At 46.2% G+C, this 24,369-nt stretch overlaps 1 protein-coding gene across 1 annotated transcript in view; it reads right to left on the reverse strand.

The window, feature by feature from the left end:
• PSMD1 (proteasome 26S subunit, non-ATPase 1) overlaps positions 1–24,369 on the reverse strand; it is a 386,750-nt gene that overhangs the window by 300,517 nt on the left and 61,864 nt on the right. The window contains exon 15 of the mRNA XM_085635741.1: positions 8,381–8,476. Within this exon, the coding sequence (XP_085491867.1) occupies positions 8,381–8,476 (96 nt within the window). The remainder of the gene's footprint in view (positions 1–8,380; positions 8,477–24,369) is intronic.

The following is a 24,369-nucleotide window of genomic DNA, read 5'->3' on the forward strand; positions in this document are numbered from 1 at the left end:
TAGCTCGTTCAAGGAGTGTATAAAATCTCCAAGTAATTCGAGTGGGATAATTTATGAAATGTTAAACAGGGAGTGGACATCCCTTTTTAATTCCCGACATTGGTTGCTGAAATGCTAGACCACCAGCCCCAGGGACACACATGGGGCAGGTGGTGGTCCAAAGCTGGGCAACAACAGAAAAAGCAGGATCTCCTGACTCCGTAAACAACGTGACCAAGAAACATCGATATTTTGATGGAATTCCTGCAGTTTTTCTACCTACGGTCCAGCCACCTTCTCACCTCCAGTTTGTGGTACACGTATGTATTTTGTGATCCTGCATCTTTGGGAAGAGGTGAACCAAGGATTACTTGACAAAGATGCGGAAAGAAAAAAGAGTGTTCTACACGTGTTGCAGGTGGGAAAGGTAACTGGCACGGTTCCAGGCAGCCAAGGAATCCCATAATCTTCCTTTCTGGATAGTTCTTTATTTATTGTCTTTCTAATGTCGCTGCTGTTGTCCCGTATGTAGGCACAACACTTTCGGCCCACTAGCCGACATATTCTGCCTTTCTTAGCAAGCGAAATAATCGATAACATGTTCTGTATAACTAGGGTCCTCATTGCAGTCATTTCATCGGTCGCATTTCCTAGGGAAGCTGAGGTGTCATACGATAAGTCCCCAATCAACCTTGCCACCTCATTCCTCCTATGACTATTATGAGACATCCCTAGTGGTGGAGTTAGTATTCCTAGTTTTGAGAGTATGCTACTAACCCAATTGATAATTCTCCCGGGCCTCATCTTTCCCTTACTTGCTCCAGGCCTTGCTTCAAGCAAATGTTGAACATGGAACATCCAGGGTGTAACAAAGGTTAGGTTAAATCTTCCATACCAACCACGGGGCAGATAAAAGCACGCTGATTTTCCACATATAAAGTACATCCCTTTATATACAATTATCTCTGGGAAAAATCCCTTCCTTTCCACTGGAGGTGTGTAAATGTATGTAATGTTGGCAGGTACTATTTCCCATGTATAGATTTCTATCCTGAGATTTCTTTCGGGTTAGGTGCATCAAGTAATCAATAAGATTGCATTTCTCCTCTTCTTCCTCGGACTATTTTAGGAAGAACTTGCAAGGGAGAGGGGGGACGAATGGGGTAGTTTGAATGCACTGCGGCGAAACATCTTCCTGTTCCATTCTCAATTAGGGAGTCTCGTGTTTGTTCTCTAGTGCTTCTAAAACCCCCAGGCTACTGTTTCTCAATCCTGTCCTTGGAATTCGGTCATATTGTTTTATCAGTGATACTTTCTGGTTTGCCTGCATTCTCCGCCAAATATGTGGAAATCTAAAATACGACAGACATTAACCAGGTTGGAATTCTAAAGCATCTTATTATTTGACAACTGCATGGAGCCAGGTGCCAGTCTGGACCTAACCCAAAATACAAAAGTTGCATGGGGTTTGTATAGAATTCAAGACATTTTGCACATATTGCACAAATGATACACAGCCAATGCGAGGCAATGAGAGCCAGTTGCTCGGCGAAACAGTAGGGGATTTCTACTCATTTATCCATTTATTAATCAGAATAACGTCCTAACTTATACATGGGCATTCATTTATGGAAACAGCAAGAGAAGCATAGCAACAGATTGCCACATACACTTGTGACTCGGTCATTCTCAAGGCCTTGTAGTTACAGCAAAAAGTACAAGACAGTTCAAGATCACACAGAGGCCAAGGGCTGTGCACTTTCTGCAGGCTTGCTCCCACTTAGTGTCACAAGATGGAACCCGAAACAAAATGGATTCCATAGTATGATCCAACCGGCCTCATGGATAGCTATGAAGTCACAGAGACGGAGGTAATTTGGGTTGGAAGTTTCTATATACCACAAATTATTGCAACTAATGTATTTACCACTACTTTCTGTAATTTTAAATAGGCATTAGCTTGAAGGCCATTAATCGCCTGAATTACTGATTCCGAAGAAATGTGATAAACAATTCTAACATCTTCCTGTAAGATAAAAAAACTTGATAACGTCTCAAAGAAAAGAAAGAAAAAGAGGGCAAATAAGGTCTAGTGAGGGGAGGACTGAATGGCATACTCCAGTTCAGCTTCAAGTCTGTCAATGCATAACATGGGGTCTGTCAGCCAACACTCACAGGCTGCCTTGAACAAATGTATTTTCAAGAGGCCTCTACTAAGCACTGGGTTTCACAAACTAGAGTACTGTTAAAATCATTCCAGACTATGGGTCCTGAACCTGTTTGCGAATCCAGCAAAGGTCTCCAAGATGGGGAGCTACAATTAAAAGTAAGCAGCAGTAACCTCTCTGTCATGGGAACTTCGTTTAGATTTACAAACACTGAACAGAATTCCAAGCTCATGACCTATCCCTTGGCTGGAAGCAAAGTAACAAAAAAGAGGAAACAAGTTAGAACTAAGTAAAAAATAAACAAATAAGCTACCTCCTAAACCCACAAACATTTCACCAAGGTGCACGGCACACCTATGCACCTACTATGGGGTCTGAGCCTGTGTACAGACAATGTGGGGCCATGTCTGAGGAAGGTAGCAGAGACTGCTTTGCCCCTTATTTAATGTAGTCTCCCCTCAAGTATTCGTGTTTTTAAAAGCTCTCACCTACACAGCACCTGCGCTGTGCTGCAATTCGTACTGTTTTCCATTCTGGGAGCTTAAACCTGCCCACAGTATCCCACTAGTTCTTTCGTTGTTATTCTCATTTGTCAATCTTTTGATTGCTTCGCTCCAATAGGCTTTCCTTCCTTTCTTGTGTTAGCGCCTCCCTGGAACATGGCCTAGTACATGTGTTCTTCCTCGTCTTTGTTCTTTCCTGTCTTTTTGCAACACACTATTGTTTTTATTATTTTACTTTACAAGTTGTTTGGTATTATTTCTGGACGTGCAATGTGCTTTCCTACTTTTAATACAGGCATACACATGTTTTTATCCTATCTGCCATATCTACTAGCCCTTTAGTTACACCCACAAATGTACTACTGTATGCTATTCCACTGTACGCCACTCCACTGTACGCCAAACCACCCTGCGCCACTCCACAAACATTGAGCCATGCTGAACAGCAGCCACGCTGCTATAAAGCATGGCTAAAAGATATTGGCAAAGCCAATGGTTCTCACATAGGTGAGAGCTATTGGCTTTGTCAATGCTTGTTGTGTCCGTCACGATGAAGGAAGCTATCCAAAGCAATGGACATTGCCTTCCTGTTACAGAGGGGCTCACAAATGACAAACAGATTCTTCAGTCTTGTCGAACCAAAACTTTAGAGGCTCTCCACAGAGGATGTGAAATATACTTGCTTCCGCAGAAGAAGGCTGAGGGAAATGCGCTTTTGGATAAACAGGCTTAACATGCAGGAAACGTGAGATACCTTTGGGAAGGTAAGAGGGGCTTTAAAGGCAGCTTTGCTTCTATGAAAAACTGAAGGTGTTCCTCAGAACATACAGTTTGGATCTCAATAACTGGGTGCAGACTCAATAGCTGCAAGGAAAGCTACTATCCAGGAAAAATATTTTGCATTATGACAGGATTCGGTCAATTTTTTAAATGTATTTATTAAATTCACCTTAGTAGAGTCAATGCGGGAAAATGACAAAGGGATTCTGCTACAACATAACATTTGAGAAAAAAGGAGGAGATCTAAGAGCAATTGTATAAAGGCCTTAAGAGAAGACAAGGAGGTGGAATGACAGGACAGGGAAAGGATCTTTCAGAACCGGCAGCGTGCTGGTGTCAGACTTACCAACAGCGACCTAAAAGTCCATGATTATACGTAACTTGACATGAGGCGATCTACAATTCTGAAAACATGGATGTGTTAAACCCACTTATAGCATCTTGTCCAGATACTGCAGCATCTCGGCAGACAGAAGTACAACTATACAAATAAACCGAAAATGAGCATTTAGGATCACAATAGGAAGCAAAGAAAGAGCAGGTATTGCATGGATTTTGAGACAGAACTCCACTGGTCAAATGTTAAACAACAGGGTAATCCAGGAAATTAATTGGGAGTCAGAAAAGAGGTCTTCCTGGTCTTCCTAAGAGACAATGACTGGACGATTACTGGACACAGAGTGATAAAAGGCCGTAAGAAGTGAAGTGGTCAATGTGGTAAGCTGGTTCTCTATATTGTTCACCAAAATGAGATACACTGTGCAGCGAGTGCAGGTGACCCCGACTAGTTTACAGGGGTTACAATAATCCCAAATGCTCTCTTTTGTGGTAGTGTGGGCAAACAGCTCCGGTTTATCAGAGGATAGTGTTAAGAATTTACTGTATACACAGTCAGTGTGACACACTCAATGAAGAAATCCAGTACCAATTTATAAAAAGAACACAGATTTTTATATGAATTTAGATACCAAGATCACCGTAATTGGGTCAGTATTTTATAAGGTAATGATTTTTCAAAACTTAGAAAATGTACTGAATTGTATCTTTAAGGCAGTAATGTTATCCTAAGGAGGAAAAACATATACTGCATTCTGTCACTTGGCAACAACTTACAGGGCTGTTCTTCTGGACTGAAGGCTAGGTCCAAGGCAGCACCAACAGGTCAGCTCTGGGGCGTCCGGGTGCATAAGTGCTTTTCGGCGTCAGTGCCCGGTTTATGTAAATGGGGAACAGTACCTGTCAAAAGAGGATGTAAGCAGGGACGGGGGGGGGGGGGGTGCCAGTCCGGGACAACCCCAAAGGAGGGCTCAAGGCTGGATGGTCTTGGGCACACAAGGACAGTCGGTCCACTCAAACTCTGGCTGGAGGGGCTCGTGTGCAGTAGGGCTTTGTCCAGCGGGGTCACGTCGCAGTAGGCTCTTGTGGTTATCAGTTCCTGCAGAAAGAGGCTGCAGGTGGCAACAGGGGGAATCAGCCTGACCAAATCCAATGGTGAGCTTAACTCACGAAGGTCTCAAGACTACTTTGGCATTGTCGCCTCACTTGGAATCGGGCTGTGAGGCACTGGTGCAAGGGTGCTTTGAGACATCGGGTTGCAGTTGGTCACAGCCTCACTCTGTCTTGGTGACCTGGTGAGGAGAGGAAACCAGGCAGCAGAGGCCCTCTCTGGTCTGGCCTGGTGAACACTGACGTCCCTCGACAGTGGGTGTGGCTTTGTGCCGTTGGAGTCCAGAATGGACCACCAACGAGCCTTGGTAGCTGAGATAGTTCCGGTACCCAGGGTACTTGTACTGGGCGGCTCCTAAAAGTCCTGGTGTTTCCAAATTGGGTAAGGGGACGGATCAGACCTCTTGGAGCACGAATACCTTTTCCTATTGCACTGATCCTTTGGTGAGCCCAACGGCTAGCAACACGGTGGTCCAGTTAAGCCTTTGCGTTGCCTGCAGATGCAGGAGAGCAGCTCCTGTACTCCAAATGAGATCTTTCCCAGTTGCTGAGGTTCTGGGCAGTCCTCCGAGGGTTTTAAAGAGGGTGGCCAGTATTGGCGAAGTCGGTCCAGGGACGGTCGAACTGCAAGCAGCCTTGCACGGTTTTGGGCCAATCTTTGGTGCATGCCTTCAGTTTTCACTCTAGTCGGGTCTTCTTCTTTCCTCCTCGGTTCCCAGTAGTTGAATCTGATTTCCTGTTGTCAGGGGACCACCTTAATACTCGATTTAGGGGAGCTAAAGGGAGTGAAGAGTAGTAGCCAATGGGTTACTTACCCCTGGGGTCACTATACCCCCTAGATGACAACTTCCTGTAGGGAGTGAGCATCACCCTGTCTCAGAGTTCCTAACTCCACAAGATGGTGGAATCCTAATTTTCGTGTTCACTTCAGGCTGCCCACCCTTGAGATGTGTCCAGTCTGGCACAGCGACAATCCTCCTGCATAGCTAATTTCTTGTCTGTCCTGGTGCCAAATGGGCCTCAGGGCACGGGGAGGCATCCTCCAGGTCTATGGGAAACCAGACCCGCATAGCAAAGGCGGATTGCACTTGGACACTCCCTGCCTTGACATGCTAATTTACTAGCCATAGTACTGGAGGAGGTGTAAACACCTTCTGCCAGAGCAGACATCGTTTCTGACTTCAGAGAATGGAGCTCTCACCTCGTAGGGGGTCAGAAACTAGTCTGTGGTGGCAGGCTGGACATGACCAATCAGCAAGCACACTAGAGGACTAGTAGGGTCCAAGGGGGAGACGAGTTGGCCTTATAGCTAGTACGGTCAACCCCAAATCTGGGGAACCGGGTTCGAGCCTCGGCAAGGACGCGCAACATCCTGTGATTCTGGGCAAATCACCTAATCTCTCTGTGCCTAACAAAAATTAATGTGTCCTCATATAACCATATAACGCAACTGGTGCTTGTGTAAAGCACTCCGATACCTTCGGGTCAAGTTCGCGCTATATAAAACTCTGTAAATAAAAAATAAAAAAAGGAAGTACCTCTAAGGTACCCCCTGGGTGCATGTATTAATAAATCCATCACTGGAATCAGTGTGGATTTATTAATATGAAGTGTCTGATACCAAACACCATAGGTTTCAGTGAAGCCATTATGTAGCTGGGAAACTGGTTTTGACCAGTGCCCAGTACATACCTTAAGATAGCTTCCTTGCTCACTTGTAATATCCAGCAATGGAACTGGACTTTATAGGGACATATCTGCTCACGCAGATAAGTCCTCACATGTTCTATAATGCACCCTGCCTTAGGACTCCCAGGCCTGAAGTAAGGGTGACTTACATATAGCCCATGCAGTGTCTTTGGCATGGCACACAGGTTTGAAAGCATTCCATGTCATGCTTTCAAACATAGTTTGCTCCATGTCACACAGCCTGAAACGGCAGTCTGGGCGAAATTTGTGTGTGGGTTCCTTAGGGTGTCATAAGATCTGCTGCAGCCCTTAGGGAACCTCTTCAGTTCTCGTGCCCTAGGTACCATGGGTACCATTTACTGGTGACTCACAGGAGTACTAAAGTCCTTGGCCAAATGTTGAACAATCAGACATTACTTTGTTTTAAGAGAAAAGCACTGGCACTGAGGTCTGGTTAGCGGGCCTCAGTGCACTGTCAGAGTCAAAAATCAGCATGTAGTAGTTAGAATGGGAGCAAAAAGTGGGGGCGGGGGGAACCACTGCTCAGTTTCCTAAGGTCATGTGTAGCACTCCGTCAAGCTACTAAAGGAAAGAAGAAAAATGGGCTGGGGGGGGTGGGGGGGGGGTTGGGTTTTGTTACTCAAAAAAAAAAAACAGGAAAAAACTGTGGCAAGCAGCATGGAAAATCAGAGGGAGCAGTACTAACTTAAGAATATCAAACAGGAGACGAGAGAGAGTGAAATAAGGGACAAGGCAAGACCCCACCTCAAAATTATGTAAGAAACAAAACCACCAAATCAGAAAGCTACTGCAATGTTTGCGTCTGTCCTAGTAGTAGGAGAAGCCTTCTGTATGGTATGGGAGCTACTGAAATTCATAATTTTGGTTCGAGCTATAGGTAACTAGTATGGGAGCTACTGAAATTTATAGTTTTGGTTCGAGCTATAGGTAGCTCTCTTCGCAGCTGTTTATGTGTTGCAATTAAGGGAAGCCACCTCATGGGAGTAGAATGATGGAGCACAGACGCAAATTGCGACCTGGGCTTCTAAACATTGGTGTCACCCATGGACAGAGTAAGCCAAATAGAGGTGAGAGGGGCTAACATGCACTGTGTAGCATCCTCAGTGTGATGTCCACAGTGGTGCAAACGTTTAAATAGATGGCCCAGTACTGTAATTCTATAAGTCAGGGAAAATCTCAACCCTAAAGTGAATGCCCTCAGATAGTAGTGTAATTCTGACATATAGGGGAAAATAGAAATTTATCAGCGATAACAAAAGGTCAACATGTTTAATCACCAAGTAATGTACGGCATACTCTATACATTTACCACTGTGAAAAGAATTACATCTTTAACCACATCCTCTAGTACCCATTTATCACAGTCAACCAGCTCACCATACGGGCTATCAGCTGATTACCAATGCACATTTTTCCCCATTTACAGACACTTACTAAATTCCTCTTTTAACCAATCCTTAATATCTACTCGCCAAAACGCTTCCTGTTTACAAGTAGTGTGGCGTGCCTTTGTTTAACACACTTGCCAATCAATCTGAACTCTGTTAAAGATCTAGTTAAAGTAAAAAACTAAAAGATTTGAGCACATAATGAGACTTCTTTTACTGTTAGTGAGATCTGCTCCCAGGACTAGAGGACCACAATATTCAGCCTGTTCAAGCCGAATGTGAGCTCCCGCCAGGAACTAAAAATAAATGTCCGACTCCGACTGACCCACAACAAGGAGCACACACCAAGTAACAACATAGACACAAACATTACTAAATCACGCTTTCAACCTCTCGCTGTACTTACAGCCACATGTAGCAAACGACGGATGGCCTTGTTGTTGCCGGAGCCACAGTAAGCCATGGCCACCGTGTACATGCCGGAGCGTCGCAGGATGGGATCCTGAAAGAAAAAAAAACAAACAGACACCTTTAGTCATCAACCGGTGACACCTAGAGTAGATAATTTGTGAAATATATAACCACCTGCACTTTCCAAACTTAGGTCAGCACTGAAGCGGGCATCAATGTATGATCATCTATAGTACATCACAAGACTCATTTAGGGTAATCACTGCAAGACCAGTGAATTTTTGTCATGGTCCCCCAATTTTTGGATAGCTGGATTTGCTGGTCTTAATCTGTGCACTTTATCTCTGCTACACAGTAGTGATGTACCTGTGCTTCCCCGCTAAAACATGTGTTGTGCACGGGAAAGCCCAATTGAGCCTAATAAACGTCTATGCAAATCCCCTATAAATGGTTCCCTAAGAGCACCTGTTGCACGGAAAGTTAAATGTCATCAGTGGGCCGCAGAATGTAATTACGCAAACCAAATGTGACACAAGGAAACGGTTACTTACTCTGTAAGCATATGTTCAGTGTGTGCTGTAGATTCACATATGCTGTATACTCATGCCATCTGGGTTTGGATGTGCGCAAGTTGTTTTCTTTCAAGCCACAAGCTGTTCTATGATGCCTTCCTTGGTTCACAATGCACACGGTCACCGACTCCACGTTAGACTGTTTTTCGTACAGGAGGTGAGAGCGGGCTTACACAGTAGTGTTTAGTGAAAGTGTGAGGTATTAACTAGGTGGCCACTTTGCAGATGTCAGCTAGCAAGGTGTTCTAAAGAAAGACATGGTTGCGCCTTTATTATGGATTGTGTCGCCCTGAGCGGAACAGGTAGAACTCTTACCCTTGTAGTACCAGATTTGGATGCACTTTACTATTCATTTTGCTATTCCTGCCTTGGAGGTGGAGTAACCCTTGTGAGGTTTCGCAAAAGCTATAAAAAGCTGATCAGACTTACAAAAGGGCTTGATCTTCTCAATTTAATACAAAAGAGCTCTTTTAACATGTCACATGTGTAGAGCTCTTTCTGCTTCTGATCTGGCAGTGGAAAGAAGACTGGAAGCTCTATACTCCGACTGAGGTGAAAAGGCAACACCACCTTTTGAAGACATTTAGGATTGGTCCAGTCGACAACCCTATCTTTCCGAACCTGAATGAAAGAGGAAAGCTGTGGCCACTAAGAAAGCCACCAGGAACCGTAGGGGCATGAGTGTAAAGGTTGGAAAGATGGCTGCATGAGCCTCGTGAGGTCTACGTTAGGACTCCACACATGGGCAGGGGGTCTTCTGGGATTTATGATCCTCTTAAAATGATCCGTAAAAGCCTTGTCTACTGGTATCATAAAAAGGGATGAATGTTCAATGTTCTGCATTTGAACTGCTGTGACAGCTAGGTGTAAACATAGTGATGTGTAGGCGCGGCCCGACCTCCGCTGATGTAAGAAAAAGCAGACAATGTCCTTAACACTGATAGAGGGCTGGTTTTTGGAAGTGCTGTAGTTGGCAAACCTTTGTGCTGTATTTCTGGCCTATGAAGTGGGCATTCGTGCTTCCCTCAAAAAGGTCATTCATTCTTGAGGGGAGGTTTAGACAGACAAATCCTAGGACCTCCGGTGCCAGATCGCTAGGTTGTCTGGGTGCCTGGTGTGACTGTGTCTGTGTAGAAGGTCTAACCGCTGAGGCAGCTTATTGGGGGCTGATGGACACTTCCAGGAGCATGGAGTACTCAGACTGCCTGACCCGGGTGGGAGTCACCAGCATGAACATTTGGGTTGTTTGTCACATGTTCACCATGCACGGAAGGAGCAGAGAGAAGGAAAAGAGTAGAGACAGATCACTGACTAATTCATCCATAGCGCATTGCCCATGGGCTGTGGATACCTGGAGACAAAGTTTTACATTTTGCGTTTTCGGGGGTGCAAACCAGGTCTATTTGTGAGGTGCCCCAATGCATGAAGTACCTGTCTAGGGCTTGAGGGTGGAGTTCCGAATCGTGGACTTGTTGATGCATTCAGCTGAGCAGGTCTGCAAAGTCGCTGTCCACCCAAGGAAGATGTTCCACCAAGAGTTGTACATCATGGCAGGTCGCCCAATATTAGATCCCCTGCACTAGTACTCAGAGCTAGGGAAAAGGTGTGCTGCCTGGTTTCTGCAGGTAGTACATGCTGGTCATGCCTGTCTTAATGGGAACAACTTTCCTCAGAATTATCCGGAAGAAGGCTTTGTGAGCTACGTGAATGGCCAGCAGTTCCAGATAACTGATGTGGTGACCCAAGTGTTGAGGAGACGGCACCCCCTGCACGGTAAGCACACTGAGATGCGAAGCACAGTCTATGAGGGAGGTATATGTGGTAATGGTAACCTGAGTATGAGGAAGACTACCCTGCCGCACGTTGTTGCTGTTCCACCAATGCAGACAGGGCGAGTGCTGCCCTTTCCCAACACTGGATTCTGCCAGTGACCTGGGCTTATGAACGTTGCCTTGTTAAGTTCTCTTTGCAGGGGGGCATGTGTAGCCTGGTATGAGGTACGACAGAACTGTACAAGGTCATCATTCCTGATAGGCACATGATGGTTCTGATTGTGAGTGGATGATTGGGCTGAAACAGAAGCCACAACAGCTTGAATGAGAGCACCCACTGTTGACTGAGGTAGGCTTTTCCTGTAACTGAGGCCATGGAACCCAGGATGGGTTGGATCGGTTGGTGGCATTTATGGTAAATCCCAAGCTTTGAATGAGGAAATTGCCACTTATGCGTGGGCTGGGCATTTTTGCCTGCCGCTGAGCAGTGCAATGCTGAGTTAGTGAGAGACCAGATTGCCCAGCCTCTTGCAGATGAAAGGGAACTAGTGCCGGGCACTTCATAAACACCCTTGGAACCTTGGACTGACGTCTGCTTACCACAAAGTGAAGTTACCAGCGATGAGCAGGGTGGATGGGGATGTGAAAGCAGGCATACTTGGAGGTCGAGTTCCATCAGGTAATTGCCATTTTGGAGCAGGAGGATGATGTCCTGCAGGGTTGTCATCTGGAATTATTACAACAGGATGCTTTTGTTTAGAGCCCCGAGGGAGTGTCCGTTTTGGGAATGAGGTGGTAAAGAGAGTAGATGCCATTTCCTTCATGGTGTGGAAATACTCCTCTTTTGCCCCTTTCTGGAGGAACACTTTTACTTCTACCTCGAGAAAGCAGAGATTGTCCCTCACCTGACAATGACCCTGCAGAGGGAGGTCTTGGGAGGGGTTGAGAGACGTTCTAGGAAGTAGCCATTGTGAGCCGCAGCTAAAACTCACTGGCCTGATGTGATCCAGCGGGTGGGGTGATGGGAGGAGATGATGTGCGTCAACGTGGTGTTTCAAGTGCTGGCAAAGGTAGTAGAGTTGGCGGCAGAGATCAGGAAGGAAGACGTGGCGGGGGAGACAGAGGAAGACGATCAAATGGGTGAGGGCTTGTGCCGCTACCCGTGTATATTTAGTGCTAGCTCAAATGGGGTATCAGAGGAGGGTTCTTCTTTAAAGGCAATCTTCAGCAGAGGTGGTTTTGCCGAGATCTTCCCAGTGATGAGTGAGCAAAGAAGTGAATGACGTTTTTGCCTGGTATCAAGCTCCTCCTTGAAATCGCTACAGAATTGGTGCCTCTAATTCCTCAGATGAGCTGTCGACTAAGCTTTCGAAGTTGACAGGTTTTCCTGCATCAGCTTTGGGTGTGAGTGGGAATGCTAGACGCCCTTGGATTGGGTGGGGCTCGATGGCTGATGAGCACAGACGACCTTTGCAGAGCCCTTTTATACAAAGAAGACTTCTCTTGTTGCCGGCCAGAGCGCGAAGGCAGTATAGGTCCAGGAGAAGGCAGTTTCTAATGTGCAAGCTCAGGGATCTATCAGACTTCTACAGGAGTGGTGCTCTACATTGGAGTGGTCGCGTGGACTCATTTGGGTGTGGTACTTACGACCCACGGTATCATCTTAGTTTGAGGGCTGGTGGTCTCTGCCGTCAGCTCAACATCCTTCTCTTCCTCAGTCTCTGACAGACTCTGGACTAGGCGTTTGCTGGGCTGCCTGTGTTCTGTATGCGCCTATGTCTCCACCTTCTTCAGCACCAATGGGAACCTTTTCTCTGAAAATATCCAGAGTTTCAGAGGATGCCTGTTGGTGTGCAGTTTGCGATGTACCCAGAACCTCACTCTTTGATACTTCCAGGTATTTTTCGAGCAGTGGGCGAGGGAGGACTCACAAGAGGCATCGTCCTGGTCAGGGGCAAAACACAAGCTGCAGACTGCTTCATGATCCGACGACGGATACTTTGAGCTGTATTGGGGCAAATGCTGAAGGTGTGTTTGTTCCATAACACCTATGCAGTCTACGTTCTCGGATCTTGATGGTAGAGGGAGGTTTCGAGGTATCCAGAGCGTGCAGGCATGCCCCAAGCCTCCAGGGTACCACAAGTTGATTTGTTGTCCTCCAAAGGTATCCGGTGAAGTAGTGCGACGGAGAATCATCGGGATACAGACTATTCTACAGTAACATTGGTATAGAAATTCTACTACATGGGGCTGAAAAATATATAAGAAAATGTAACAAACCCAGAGCTCTCTCAGAGTACATCTGAAAGACCTCTTTGAAGAAAAATAACTTGAACATGTACAAACCCAATACTACATGGCAGAAGTATGTGGAGCATGTTTCTCTACAATTGTTTAGAAAGAATTCCTAGGCAACCATGTGGTCATAGACCATCAACCTACAAAAATAGCACTACACTCAATGTACCGTAAATTTATATTAAAACAATTCTCTACAGCCACTCATGCTATGTACATATATTTCTACTCTGAGCATTACTGTGCTCTGGCTAGTCTGCAGTTTAAATGCACTGCAGTGACACCCTGAGAGGGAAAAATGCCTTAGCAACATAGGGAAAGCCTATTTTTATATACTTGGGGCTACCGGACGTATACAACAATGAGTAAATTATGCAAGACTGACTAAATTAAGTAGCAACAAAGGCAAAATTGGCTACATAATGCAGCACATTGTGATAGTATCACTTCCTTATTTTATAATTTTTACTCATAGTAATAAGGTTTGGGCAAAGATTTAATCTCAGAACTAACAGTAAACAATCAAATACAGCAATAAAGAACTGAAAGAAGACTAGTCAACATATGAGAAGGGCCCTTCACTGCACAGGAACACGTCGGCACATTTTTTGTAACTTTTGATCCTTTTGAGCTAGAAAGAATTAGGTTTGTTGAACTCTGCAGATGATCTGGCAAATTTGTAATTATGCGGAAGCAGCACTGGCAACAGAATCTTATAACTCCAATGGATATATATATAGATATATCACATATAAAGTGTGCCTTTAAAGCCCCCAGGGCAGTTTGCCAATATATAAAAATAGAGGACACTATGTAATCGGGTTAGTTTGTCCTTCACTTATCTGGATGATCTTGGTGTCTTTTTGCTCATTACATGTTTCTCTATTTGTCTAATTTGGTTTAAGGATTTTATTGTGTTGCATTCTTTACTTTTGAATTGTTAATACTGCTTGAACTTAGTACAGAAATGTCTGCAGCTTGTGCCACAGCTACCAGGGTTGAGCCGTGATTCTCCCAGAGCTGCATTTTGACCTAAGAAGAGTTGGTTTATTGAGCTGGTAGGGGTATCACCCTCCAAGATTAATAACCTAATTTCTCACAGTCAGTAATTGAACCTTTCCCGGTCTACTAATTGCAGTGGGGTGTGTAGTTCTTGCACCATTTATTCCCACAATCTATGCTCGTCGGCTGGGTGTTTTCTTTTATAACCACATGCATTTCCTTTGGGACCCATATCATGAAATGCACATTGATAGCCAACACGAATACACCCTGCTAATATACAATATATTTATCCAATTTTATATATACAGTATGTCATCAAACTGCCAGTGATGTTACTGTTACGTACATTTACAGGTTCACAGACCACTTGGAGTAACGGAATGTAGGAAGGTGGCTCTCTATATAGTGTAGCAAAATGAGGTGCACTATGCATTGTCTCCAAGGATCCCTTACTACTGGACAGGGGCTTGCTCTAGCAATCCCAACGTGCTCCATTTGTGTTAGTGTGGTTGAACAGCCATAGGCTCATCAGAGGGGAGTAAACACAAGGAGATGATGGATGGAGCGCTGAAACTTTTCAGACGCTCACCCCCGGTCACAGATCTGGGTTGAATCAACCATCGTTCTTTTGCTCACCATGCCACCTCAGTTCAGACCCAGCTATATGCAAATCAGTCTTGACCTGTGCCTCATGGGAACAGTCCAGCCCAAACTGCCAAGCCAGGTTCTCCCGGAACCAGAAACAAGCATTCTGGGACCGGTTTCAGGCTAACAGCCCTCATCAGCCAGGCTAGCTTGAATCTAGTGGCAAAGTGAGCAAGGGACTGTGGTGGCGAAGTGAGCTAAAGAACGATGACAGATTCAACCCAGATGTGACTGGGGGTGAGTGTCTGACAAGATTCAACGCTCCGTCCATCATCTCCGTGTGTTTGCTTTGTTCCCCCTAGTTTGGCAGGGTATGCCCAGAAGTGGGTCCCTTGCTCACTTTGCCACTGGATTCAAGCTAACCTGGCTGGTGAGGGCAGTTAGCCCAAAACTGGTCCCAGGATGCTTGTTTCCAGTCCAGGGAAGACGTGGCTTGGCAGTTTGAGCTGGGCTGTTCCCATGAGGCACAGGGTCAAGACTGATTTGCACATGGCTGTCTGAACCGGGGTGGGGAAGTGAGCTAAAGAACGATGATGGAATCAACCCAGATCTGAGACTGGGGGCGAGTGTCTGAAAAGTTTCAGCGCTCCGTCCATCATCTCCTTGTGTTTGCTTTGTTCGCCCTAAGTTGGCAGGGTATGCCCAGACGTGTGTCCCTTGCTCACTTTGCCACTGGATTCAAGCTAGCCTGGTTGAGGACGGCTGTTAGCCCGAAACTGGTCCCAGGATGCTTGTTTCCAGCCCAGGGAAGACCGGGCTTGGCAGTTCGGGCTGGGCTGTTCCCATGAGGCACTGGGTCAGACTGATTTTCATATGGCCATGTCTGAACTGGGGTGGCGTGGTGAGCTAAACAACAATGATGGATTCAACCCAGATCTGAGATTGGGGGGTGAGTTTCTGAAAAGTTTCAGCGCTCCGTCTATCATCTCCTTGTGTTCGTTTTATCAGAGGGGAGTGTCAGGAATTTGTTGCACACAGAGTCAATAAATGAGATACACGAAATCAAGAAATCCAATAGCATTTTAGAAAAACAATTTTTTTACATTTATTAAGACACCAAGATCTACGAGATTAGGTAAGTAATTTAGCGGTTTTCAAAACAATTAGAAAATACAGCTGTAAGATTTGAGGCATGAGCCTCGAACGCGGTAATGTTATCCTATGGGAGAAACATACACTGCATAGGGTCACTTGCAAATGACTTGTAAGTAGTTCTTCTGTAATGAAGGTAAACAAAGGCCAAGGTCCTTCGAACCATCAGCAGTTTTGGGTTACCTGCCCAGATGTGCCAGGATGCAGAGGTGCTGTTTGCAAGGGTAGCTTAGAACACCACAGCTGAAGTCTATGGAGAAATCTTTAAGAAGAAAAATCCTGATAGTAGGGTCTTGGGGACAAGTTTTTCGGTACCCAAAGGGGGGGTTCGATTCTTGTGGGTCTCTGGGGCAAGGGTGCACTGTGGGCAGGTGTGAGGGGGTGGGGCCGGGGGCGCGACGCAAAACTCCTTCCTTACCTGTGGTACGGGGGAGTGCGAACGCCGGATAGAAAGCAGAGACCCCGGAATGAGACTCCAGAATACCCGTCAACCACACCCCCCTCTCGTCTCTTCCCACAGACAGGCAAGAGGACGGAAGAAGGTGGGGCTAACCCCAGAAGCGGTACTCATCCGCCACTTAAAGGAGACCTGACCCGGGAAGTTCTCTCTCGGAGCGGAGAAGGAGCAGGAAGCCGAAGGACGAGGGAAGCGAAGCAGAGAGACGGGGAGCGGAACGACGGCGAACCGGACCAGGTTGGGAACGAAGGCGGAACCGAATCGGAGGATCCGGAAGAGTTCTGGAGCGAAGACAGGTGGTGTCCCCCGGAGGAGGCTGTGGAGCGGCCGCAACTCAGGAGAGTTGCGGCGAGGCCGGTGAGTGACGAAACTCCAGGGGAAAGACCGGCAGGGAGCGGGGAGGAGGGAGGAGACGGAGCAGAGGGAGTGGGGTGGAAAAGGGTACGGGCGGGACCCTGGGCACTGATCAGTTCTTTTTTTTCGAGTGCACCCTTAGTCCTGCAACCCCGTATAATTTCTTCCTGAGCACAGTGTGATATTCCGGCATTTCCTCTACCCCTGAACATCGTTCAGCCTTCCTCACCACGCTGGCTTTTCCTGGCACCCCCCCTTTCCCCCCCCCCCTTATAATTTTCTTATGGTATTATAACTTTGAAGAAGCGCCCATTGGGTTCTAAAGCCCACCACTCTCTAACCCTATCCTCCGCGACACAGCTGAGGGGAAAGTTGTTCCGGAAGGCAGAAACCCAGGCTAAGAAACACGGGTGAGGTGACGGGTAGAGTAACGCCTATAAATACTGAATGACCCTGAAACTAACGGCCCACTGTTTCCTCTTTCCATGAGCCTTCGGGAGGATCCAACCACGGCCGAAGAAGCGAGGCAGACGCCGTTGAGATCCAGCTCAGAGGAAGACGACGACGAACAGCGTTACCCCAGTACCTCTTCACGGATAGGACACGATACCTTCCCAACAGCCACACCAAAGAGTGACCTCCCTGATGATAAAATATTCTCACTTGGAAAATACATTCAGCCTCCGCGTCTGTATATCCGACACACCCTCCCACAGCAGGCTCGAATTAGGGCTGTGGGGCTCGGGTGTTTTCTCCGGCGGGTCGCTTGTGTTGAAGGCTTTCACTTTCGTGTTGACCTGGAGATGGGGGCAAAACAGCACAGGAGGGCCACTCTGGGTGCTGGCCTCGGTGACTTTGAAGTCCTTCGTAGGTAGTTCGGTCTTGGCAGTGTTGGTGTCCGAGCTGGACACTAAACAAGCCTTGGTTGTTGCAAGGGGTTCGTTACCCCTGGTATTGGTGCAGGGCGGCTCCTGGGTGTCCTGAAACTCCCAACTTGGTGGGGAGACGACCTGACCTCCTGGATCACGATGACCTGAACCTGGGCGGCTGCTGCATCGGTGTACCCGGTGGTCAGCAGATCGCCAAACTGGAAGTTGCGCTTGGTGCCTGCAGGCAAATGGCTCCTCCCCTTCAAGAGAGATGCTGACTTGGCGAAGTGCTGGCAATGCTCCAAGACTTTTGAAGGATGCACACCTGCAGGACACGTCGGGTCTTTGCAATTGTTGAGACAGGAGCAGGCAGGCAGGGTTTGTCGACAAGTTAACAGCTAGTCTTCAGTTCTTGCGTTCTTCTGGTCTTTTTTGTCCTTCTTGGGTCAGGTGAATCGGAGTTCCTGGTGTCAGGGGCATTAAGGGGATTGAAGGGTAGTAGCCAATAGACTACTTACCCTTGGGGTCACTACACCCTCTATATACCCCTTCTTGTAGGGAGTGGTCATACCTTGTCCCAGAGTTCCTAATTCCACCAAAAACATGATGTGGAATCCTTCCATGAAGCACATTAGGCAGCCTACCTTTGAGGTGTGACTAGCCTGGTGCAACACGCCTACTGCACAGCTAATTCCCCACCTGTCCTGGTGGCAAATGGGCCTCAAGACAGGGGGTGGCATCTCCCAGGTCTAAGGGAAGTGGCAGGGGCTGTGAAACTCTTGAAACTTTGAAAGGCAGCAGGGGCTTTGAAACTCCTGGCCTCGATATGCTAAATCACTAGCCATCCTGTTGGGGGAGGTGTAAACATTTTCCTCTGGAGCAGGCTTTGTTTCTGGCCTCAGAGAGAGGGCTCTCACCTGCAGGGGGTCAGAGACAAGTGTCTGGTGGCAGGCTGGACGAGACCAGTCAGCAAACACACTAGATATTAGCAGGTTTTTCAGGGGGCCCTCTAAGGTGCCCTCTCCTCTGGATGCATGTCATCATAAATCTTGTACTAGCATCAGTATGGATTTATTAAGACAAAGTGTTCGATACCAAACACCATAAGTTTCAGTGAAGCCACCATGTAGCTGGGGAACTTGTAATGACCAGTGCCCAGTACATGTACCTGATGTCTTCCCAGTTCACTTGTACCATCTAGTAATTGAATTAGACCGCACAGGGGCATATCTGCTCATGCAGATATGCCCTCCCATGTAAAATAATGCACCCTGCCTTAGGGCTACAAGGCCAGCTGTAGGGATAACTCACATATATTACATGCAGTGACTTTGGCACAGCACACAGTGTGCGCCATGTCGTGTTTTTACTCATGGTTTGCACCATGACACGCAGTCTGCAATGGCAGGCTGCATGCACTTTGTATGGGGGTCTCTGAGGGTGGCACAATACACGCCGCAGCCCTTAGCGACCCTATTTGGTACCCATGCCCTATGTACCAGGGGTACCACTTACTAGGGACTTAAAGGGGTGCCAATGTGTATGCCGACTGTGTGACAATTAGAACCTTTTACCTTGGTTTTAGGGAAAGAGCATTGGCACTTGGGCCTGGTTGGCAGGGACCCAGTGCACAACAGTTTTTAAAAAAAGCAGTACCAGTGGCAAAAAGTGGGGTGGTCATGACCAAAAGGGGCACTTTCCTACACAGAACCTCTCCATCCAATCTTTAGGGTTTGCAACGCTTCATGCATACATACCAGGGATTCCCGTCCTCCTCTGTAGTAGGATGGCTGCCTTTCTTTGCAACAGCCAAACCTTCCCACTTTAATGTGCACAGCAGTGTAGACTCTTGGCTCCCTTGACTCATGGAGTGTCTGGAATAGGATCCCTACCCAGATCCTTGAGGGATATACAACCATACATGCAAGGATTCCCACACAGCATTGCGAGGAATTATGCTTCAACTTTCGGCAAGATTTCCTTGCAGACGCTTAGACGGAATACATTTTTTGCATAGACTAAACTAGACCGCCTCAGAGAATCCCCGTACAAGTAGGGTAGAACTGCAAATTTCAGGTAAGTCAATGCCTGCTTTGAGACTTTTACAGACAACATATGATCTCGGATAAAGGGGAGCATATTGCAGAGCAAACAACCCCAAAGTGAAATGGTAAAGGAGAAACATTTAAAATGTATTTCTACTATTGACATTTTTAGGGATGTGTGAATTTTAGGATGACTGTACTTCAAACTGCTCAGAGGCTGCAACAGAGGATATATGAAGCAAGGTAAGACTGTAATAAGTAGCCCAATGTTTACATCAGTGAAATGAACCAACCAAAGAGTTCAAACCCTCACTAGGAAGAGGCTGAATACACTCTCCAACCGCTCTGCTATTGATAATTTTACCACACTAATGGGCAACAGAAAATCCACCATTAGTCAGCACCAAAAACCATGGGGAGAGTGGTGTAATGAGTGGAAGACAGTGGCATAACTTGTTTGTCTTCAAAGTCAATGTGAATCATTGACCCAGAGTAGCAGGTGTGGGAAATAGGTAGTGGGAAAAGAAAACAAAAAGAAGTAAATCAAGGAAAGTCAACTATCTAAATTATGGAGATTTTTAAAGTGCAGTGGTCACCACCAATGTGGCCTCTTGGTTCTCAAGGTGCAAGTCCCCCACACACCCCAAATAAAAACAAGCATTTGCAATGCAGTAGGTCTCGCATTAGTGCTACTGCGTATACGTTTTCATTTGCTTTTATTGAACTCCACAGGGACATCTGGTAACAGCCTGTGATATTTCACCCTTTCCTAGAGACCTAATGAGGGAATAGAATGGCGTTCTGTGCCACAAATGCCATTAAAAGAAAAAAAAAAAATAGAAATGAATGGCGTCCAGCCGCCATGTTTAAAGTGAATACATTTAAAATGAGCATTAAGAAGTGGGAGCATTTTTTGTGTGTTCTGTAGCCTTTAACTTGTGCCGCGCTTTAATTTTATATGTATAAAGCTATATTTGCCCTGCCGTCAATGCCTGAAGAGAATAAAAAATAGCAAATAAAGACATTCCCGGCACGGGACGCCACACCTTGGCTTCAGACCCTTAAAGCTAAAGCGCGGCGTGCCGACATTGCTACAAAAGTAAATAAATGGAAAAGAAATGCGGCGCCCACCTGCCTTTTTTTTTCTATTTACTTACTGTTGTAGCAATTGCAGCACGCCGCGCTTTAGCTTTAAACGTGTGAAGCTAAAACTCGGTATGCCACGATTGCTACAAAAGTAAATAAGTAGAAAAAAAAGCTTTACTTTGTAAATTTTACAGTAAAGCAGACAAAAACAAAATTATCTCCTCTGCAGCGTCACAAGTTGCAGAAGCAGGATAACATGTGCCTCGTACTGCAACTACAAACCAGGGCGGCTTGTAAAAGCCAGATAGCATGTCCTGCCTGCTTCAGCAAGACATTAATTAACTAAATAGTGCTCACTAACGGTTAATGAAACCTAGAGTGTAAGCACACATGTAAGAGGGGCTGTCCTCATGGGAGGTAACAGAAGAGCGGGAGGTAAGGAGGGACTACTAATCCTAATCACAAATCAAAAGCCACCATTTACATAGGACAGTAAGAGGACCCAATTGAAAAGATGGGAGGAAAATGGGCGAACCTTAAAGTCAATACCTGAATACAGCATGTCTCGAAGAGACAGCGCAAGCGCTGCCTAGCCGAGACCTAAAAATAACCAAATATCACTACATCTTACTAAAGCTTGGAAACAGGTGATTGTTAGGAGGAAGTGTGAAGCTCAGCTGATCTTGAATTAGTTTGGTGTCAAGAGCTGAAGTATTTTACAACGGATTGCCTGCATAGTGAACTACCATCAGCTGATTTTTAGACATTGTTACCAGTTCTTTAAAATATACATAGAATGGGGTTTGGATCCAACCACAAGAGTATTTACCTTTTACCTCCTACTATTGGCTGTTTAGTGGATCATTCCACCTTCTATGGATTAATTTCATAGCAATGTCTAAGGGGCTTTGAATTATTCCACATTAAATTATTTTATTTTTTAAATTCATCATATTGAAAAAGCATGCTTTTTTTGGGTTTTCTCAACTGCAGCAACCTCTTTTAATGCTTTACTCAGGGCTGGTGTTCAGGTTTTCCCTGTATCTTCCCCATAGCTCCTTCCCCTCTCTGTCTTTCCTACTGACTTTCATTTAGTTAGTTTCCTATTGGTTATTCCTGGGATTAATTTTCCGTTTTTCTCTACATTTCTTATCAGATGTTCTTCCTCCCAACAGTTAAAAACAAAAAAAAACAACTCTGCATAAGCCAATAGCGCTGGCTTTAATGAAATAACACATGCAAATAAAGCTTTAAAAAGAAATATGCTACTTACCAGTATGCATCTGTTCTTGGCATGTAGAGCTGCAGAGTTGTACACTTAGCATAGATCGCCATCTGGTGTTGGGCCCGGATGTTTGCAGTTTGTTTTTGTTCTTTGGACAGTCTTTGGAAGTCACGAGTTCGGTGACTCCTCCTTCGGTCCGTACTGCGCATGGGCTTCGGCTCCATCCTCAGATTGTTTTTCGCCAACAGGGAAATGATGGAGCGTAGTAATAACAGTGAGAAATCCATGTGTGTTGTATCTAAATAAGATGGACTGGAACGGATACAGGTAGCCGGGGAGGCGGGTGGGCGTGTAAATCTCTGCAGCTCTACATGCCAAGAACAGATGCATACTGGTAAGTAGCATATTCCGTTCAAGGCATATCATATCAGCTGCAGATTGTACACTTAGCATAGATTATATAGCAGTACCCAACCTTAGCGGCGACCACCGGTATCCGTTGCAGCGGTTTGAAAAAGTGTCTTTAGTACAGCCTGGCCCACACTAGCTTGCTGCTTGGAATGCACATCTACACAGTAATGTCTTGTGAAGGTGTGCGGTGTTGACCATGTGGCTGCTTTGCAGATGTCATCTAAGGGTATGTTCCCTAGAAAAGCCATAGAAGCCCCTAACTTTCTAGTAGAGTGGGCTTTAGGTGGAACAGATAATGTTCTTTTTGCCTTTTGATAGCAAATTTGTATGCACTTTACAATCCACATAGCTATCCCTGATTTAGAGATGGGGTTGCCTTTATGTGGTGGAGAGAAGGAAACGAACAATTGTTTAGTCTTCCTGAAAGGTTGCGTTCTTTGTATGTAGTACAGCAAAGCCCTCTTAACATCAAGTGTGTGTAAGGCCCTTTCTGCAACAGATTGGGGTTGCGAGAAAAAGACAGGTAATTCCACCGATTGATTGAGATGGAAGGGGGAAATGACCTTGGGCAGAAACTTCGGATTTGTACGAAGTATGACCTTGCTGTGATGTATTTGTAGGAAGGGTTCCTGTATAGTGAACGCTTGTATTTCACCAACCCTTCTAAGGGAAGTGATAGCTACGAGGAAAGCTGTTTTCCAGGTGAGGAACTGTAGCTCACATTTATGCATTGGTTCGAAGGGTGGACCCATTAGCCGTGTAAGAACTACATTTAGATTCCACACCGGGGAAGGTGGTGCCCTGGGAGGAATTACTCGTTTAAGGCCTTCCATAAAGGCTTTAATAGCGGGCACTCTGAACAGTGATAAATGCTGTCTGCTTTGTAGATAAGCAGCAATCGCTGCTAGGTGTAGGCGTATGGATGAATATGCCAGGTTACACCTGTGAAGATGGAGCAGATAGCATATGATGTGCTGTATGGATGCATCTAAAGGGTTGATTGTATTGTTACGGCAGTAAATTACAAATCTTTTCCACTTTGCGGCATAGCATGCTCTAGTGGTAGGACGTCTGGCTTCCATGATAATGTTCATGCAATCAGGGGGAAGGTTAAGGTATCCAAATTCTAAGATTTCAGGAGCCAGATCGCAAGGTTGAGCTAAGCTGGGTCCGGGTGCCTGATTTCTCCATGGTTCTGGGTTAGGAGGCATGGGGACAGGTGCAGTTTTTGATGTGGTACCACCGATAGCTGTAGTAGTGTGGTGTACCACGGCTGCCTGGCCCATGTTGGGGCTACCAGAATGAGTGTGAGGGAGTGCTGTTGTAGCTTCCTTACCACTAACGGAATTAGTGGGGAGGTGGAAAGGCGTATGCAAATCTGCCTGACCAGTTCATCCATATCGCATTGCCTTTGGACAATGGGTGTGGGTATCTGGCGGCGAACCTTGGGCATTTTTTTTTTCGTGGGTGGCGAAGAGGTCTATCTGAGGATGCCCCCACTTTTGGAAGAATGGGTGAAGAACTTGTGGATCCAGTTCCCATTCGTGTAGTTGTTGCGTTTGTCTGCTGAGCAGATCTGCCATGGTGTTTTGTACACCTGGAACGTGCTGTGCCAGGAGAAAGATGTTTTGGGGAATTGCCCATCTCCATATGCTCTGGGCTAAGCGGGAGAGCTGGGGAGAGTGTGTCCCCCCCTGTTTTTGGATATAATATATTGCAGTCATGTTGTCTGTGCGAATGAGGACTGCTTTGCCCGAAATCTGTTTTTCAAAAGATTTTAGGGCTAGAAAGATCGCCAAGAGCTCCAGATGGTTGATGTGGAGCGATTTTTGCTGTGGCGTCCATATACCTTGCATTGTGAGGTGTAAGAGGTGCGCTCCCCAGCCGGAGAGCGATGCGTCCGCTGTTAGAATCACCATAGGAACCGGGTCCAGGAACGGCCGCCCTTTGGAAAGGTTTGTGGTGTTCCACCACTGCAGAGAGTGATGGGTGCGGCCGTCCACCAACACCAGATCCGTTAGCTGACCCTGGGCCTGGTTCCACTGTCGTGCTAGGCACTCTTGAAGTGGATGCATGTGGAGTCTTGCATGGGGCACTATGAAAATGCAAGACGCCATCATTCCTATGAGCTTCATAAACACTCTTGCAGGAAG

Source organism: Triturus cristatus, chromosome 11 (assembly GCF_964204655.1).
Source record: "Triturus cristatus chromosome 11, aTriCri1.1, whole genome shotgun sequence".
Classification (NCBI taxonomy): Eukaryota; Metazoa; Chordata; class Amphibia; order Caudata; family Salamandridae; genus Triturus; species Triturus cristatus.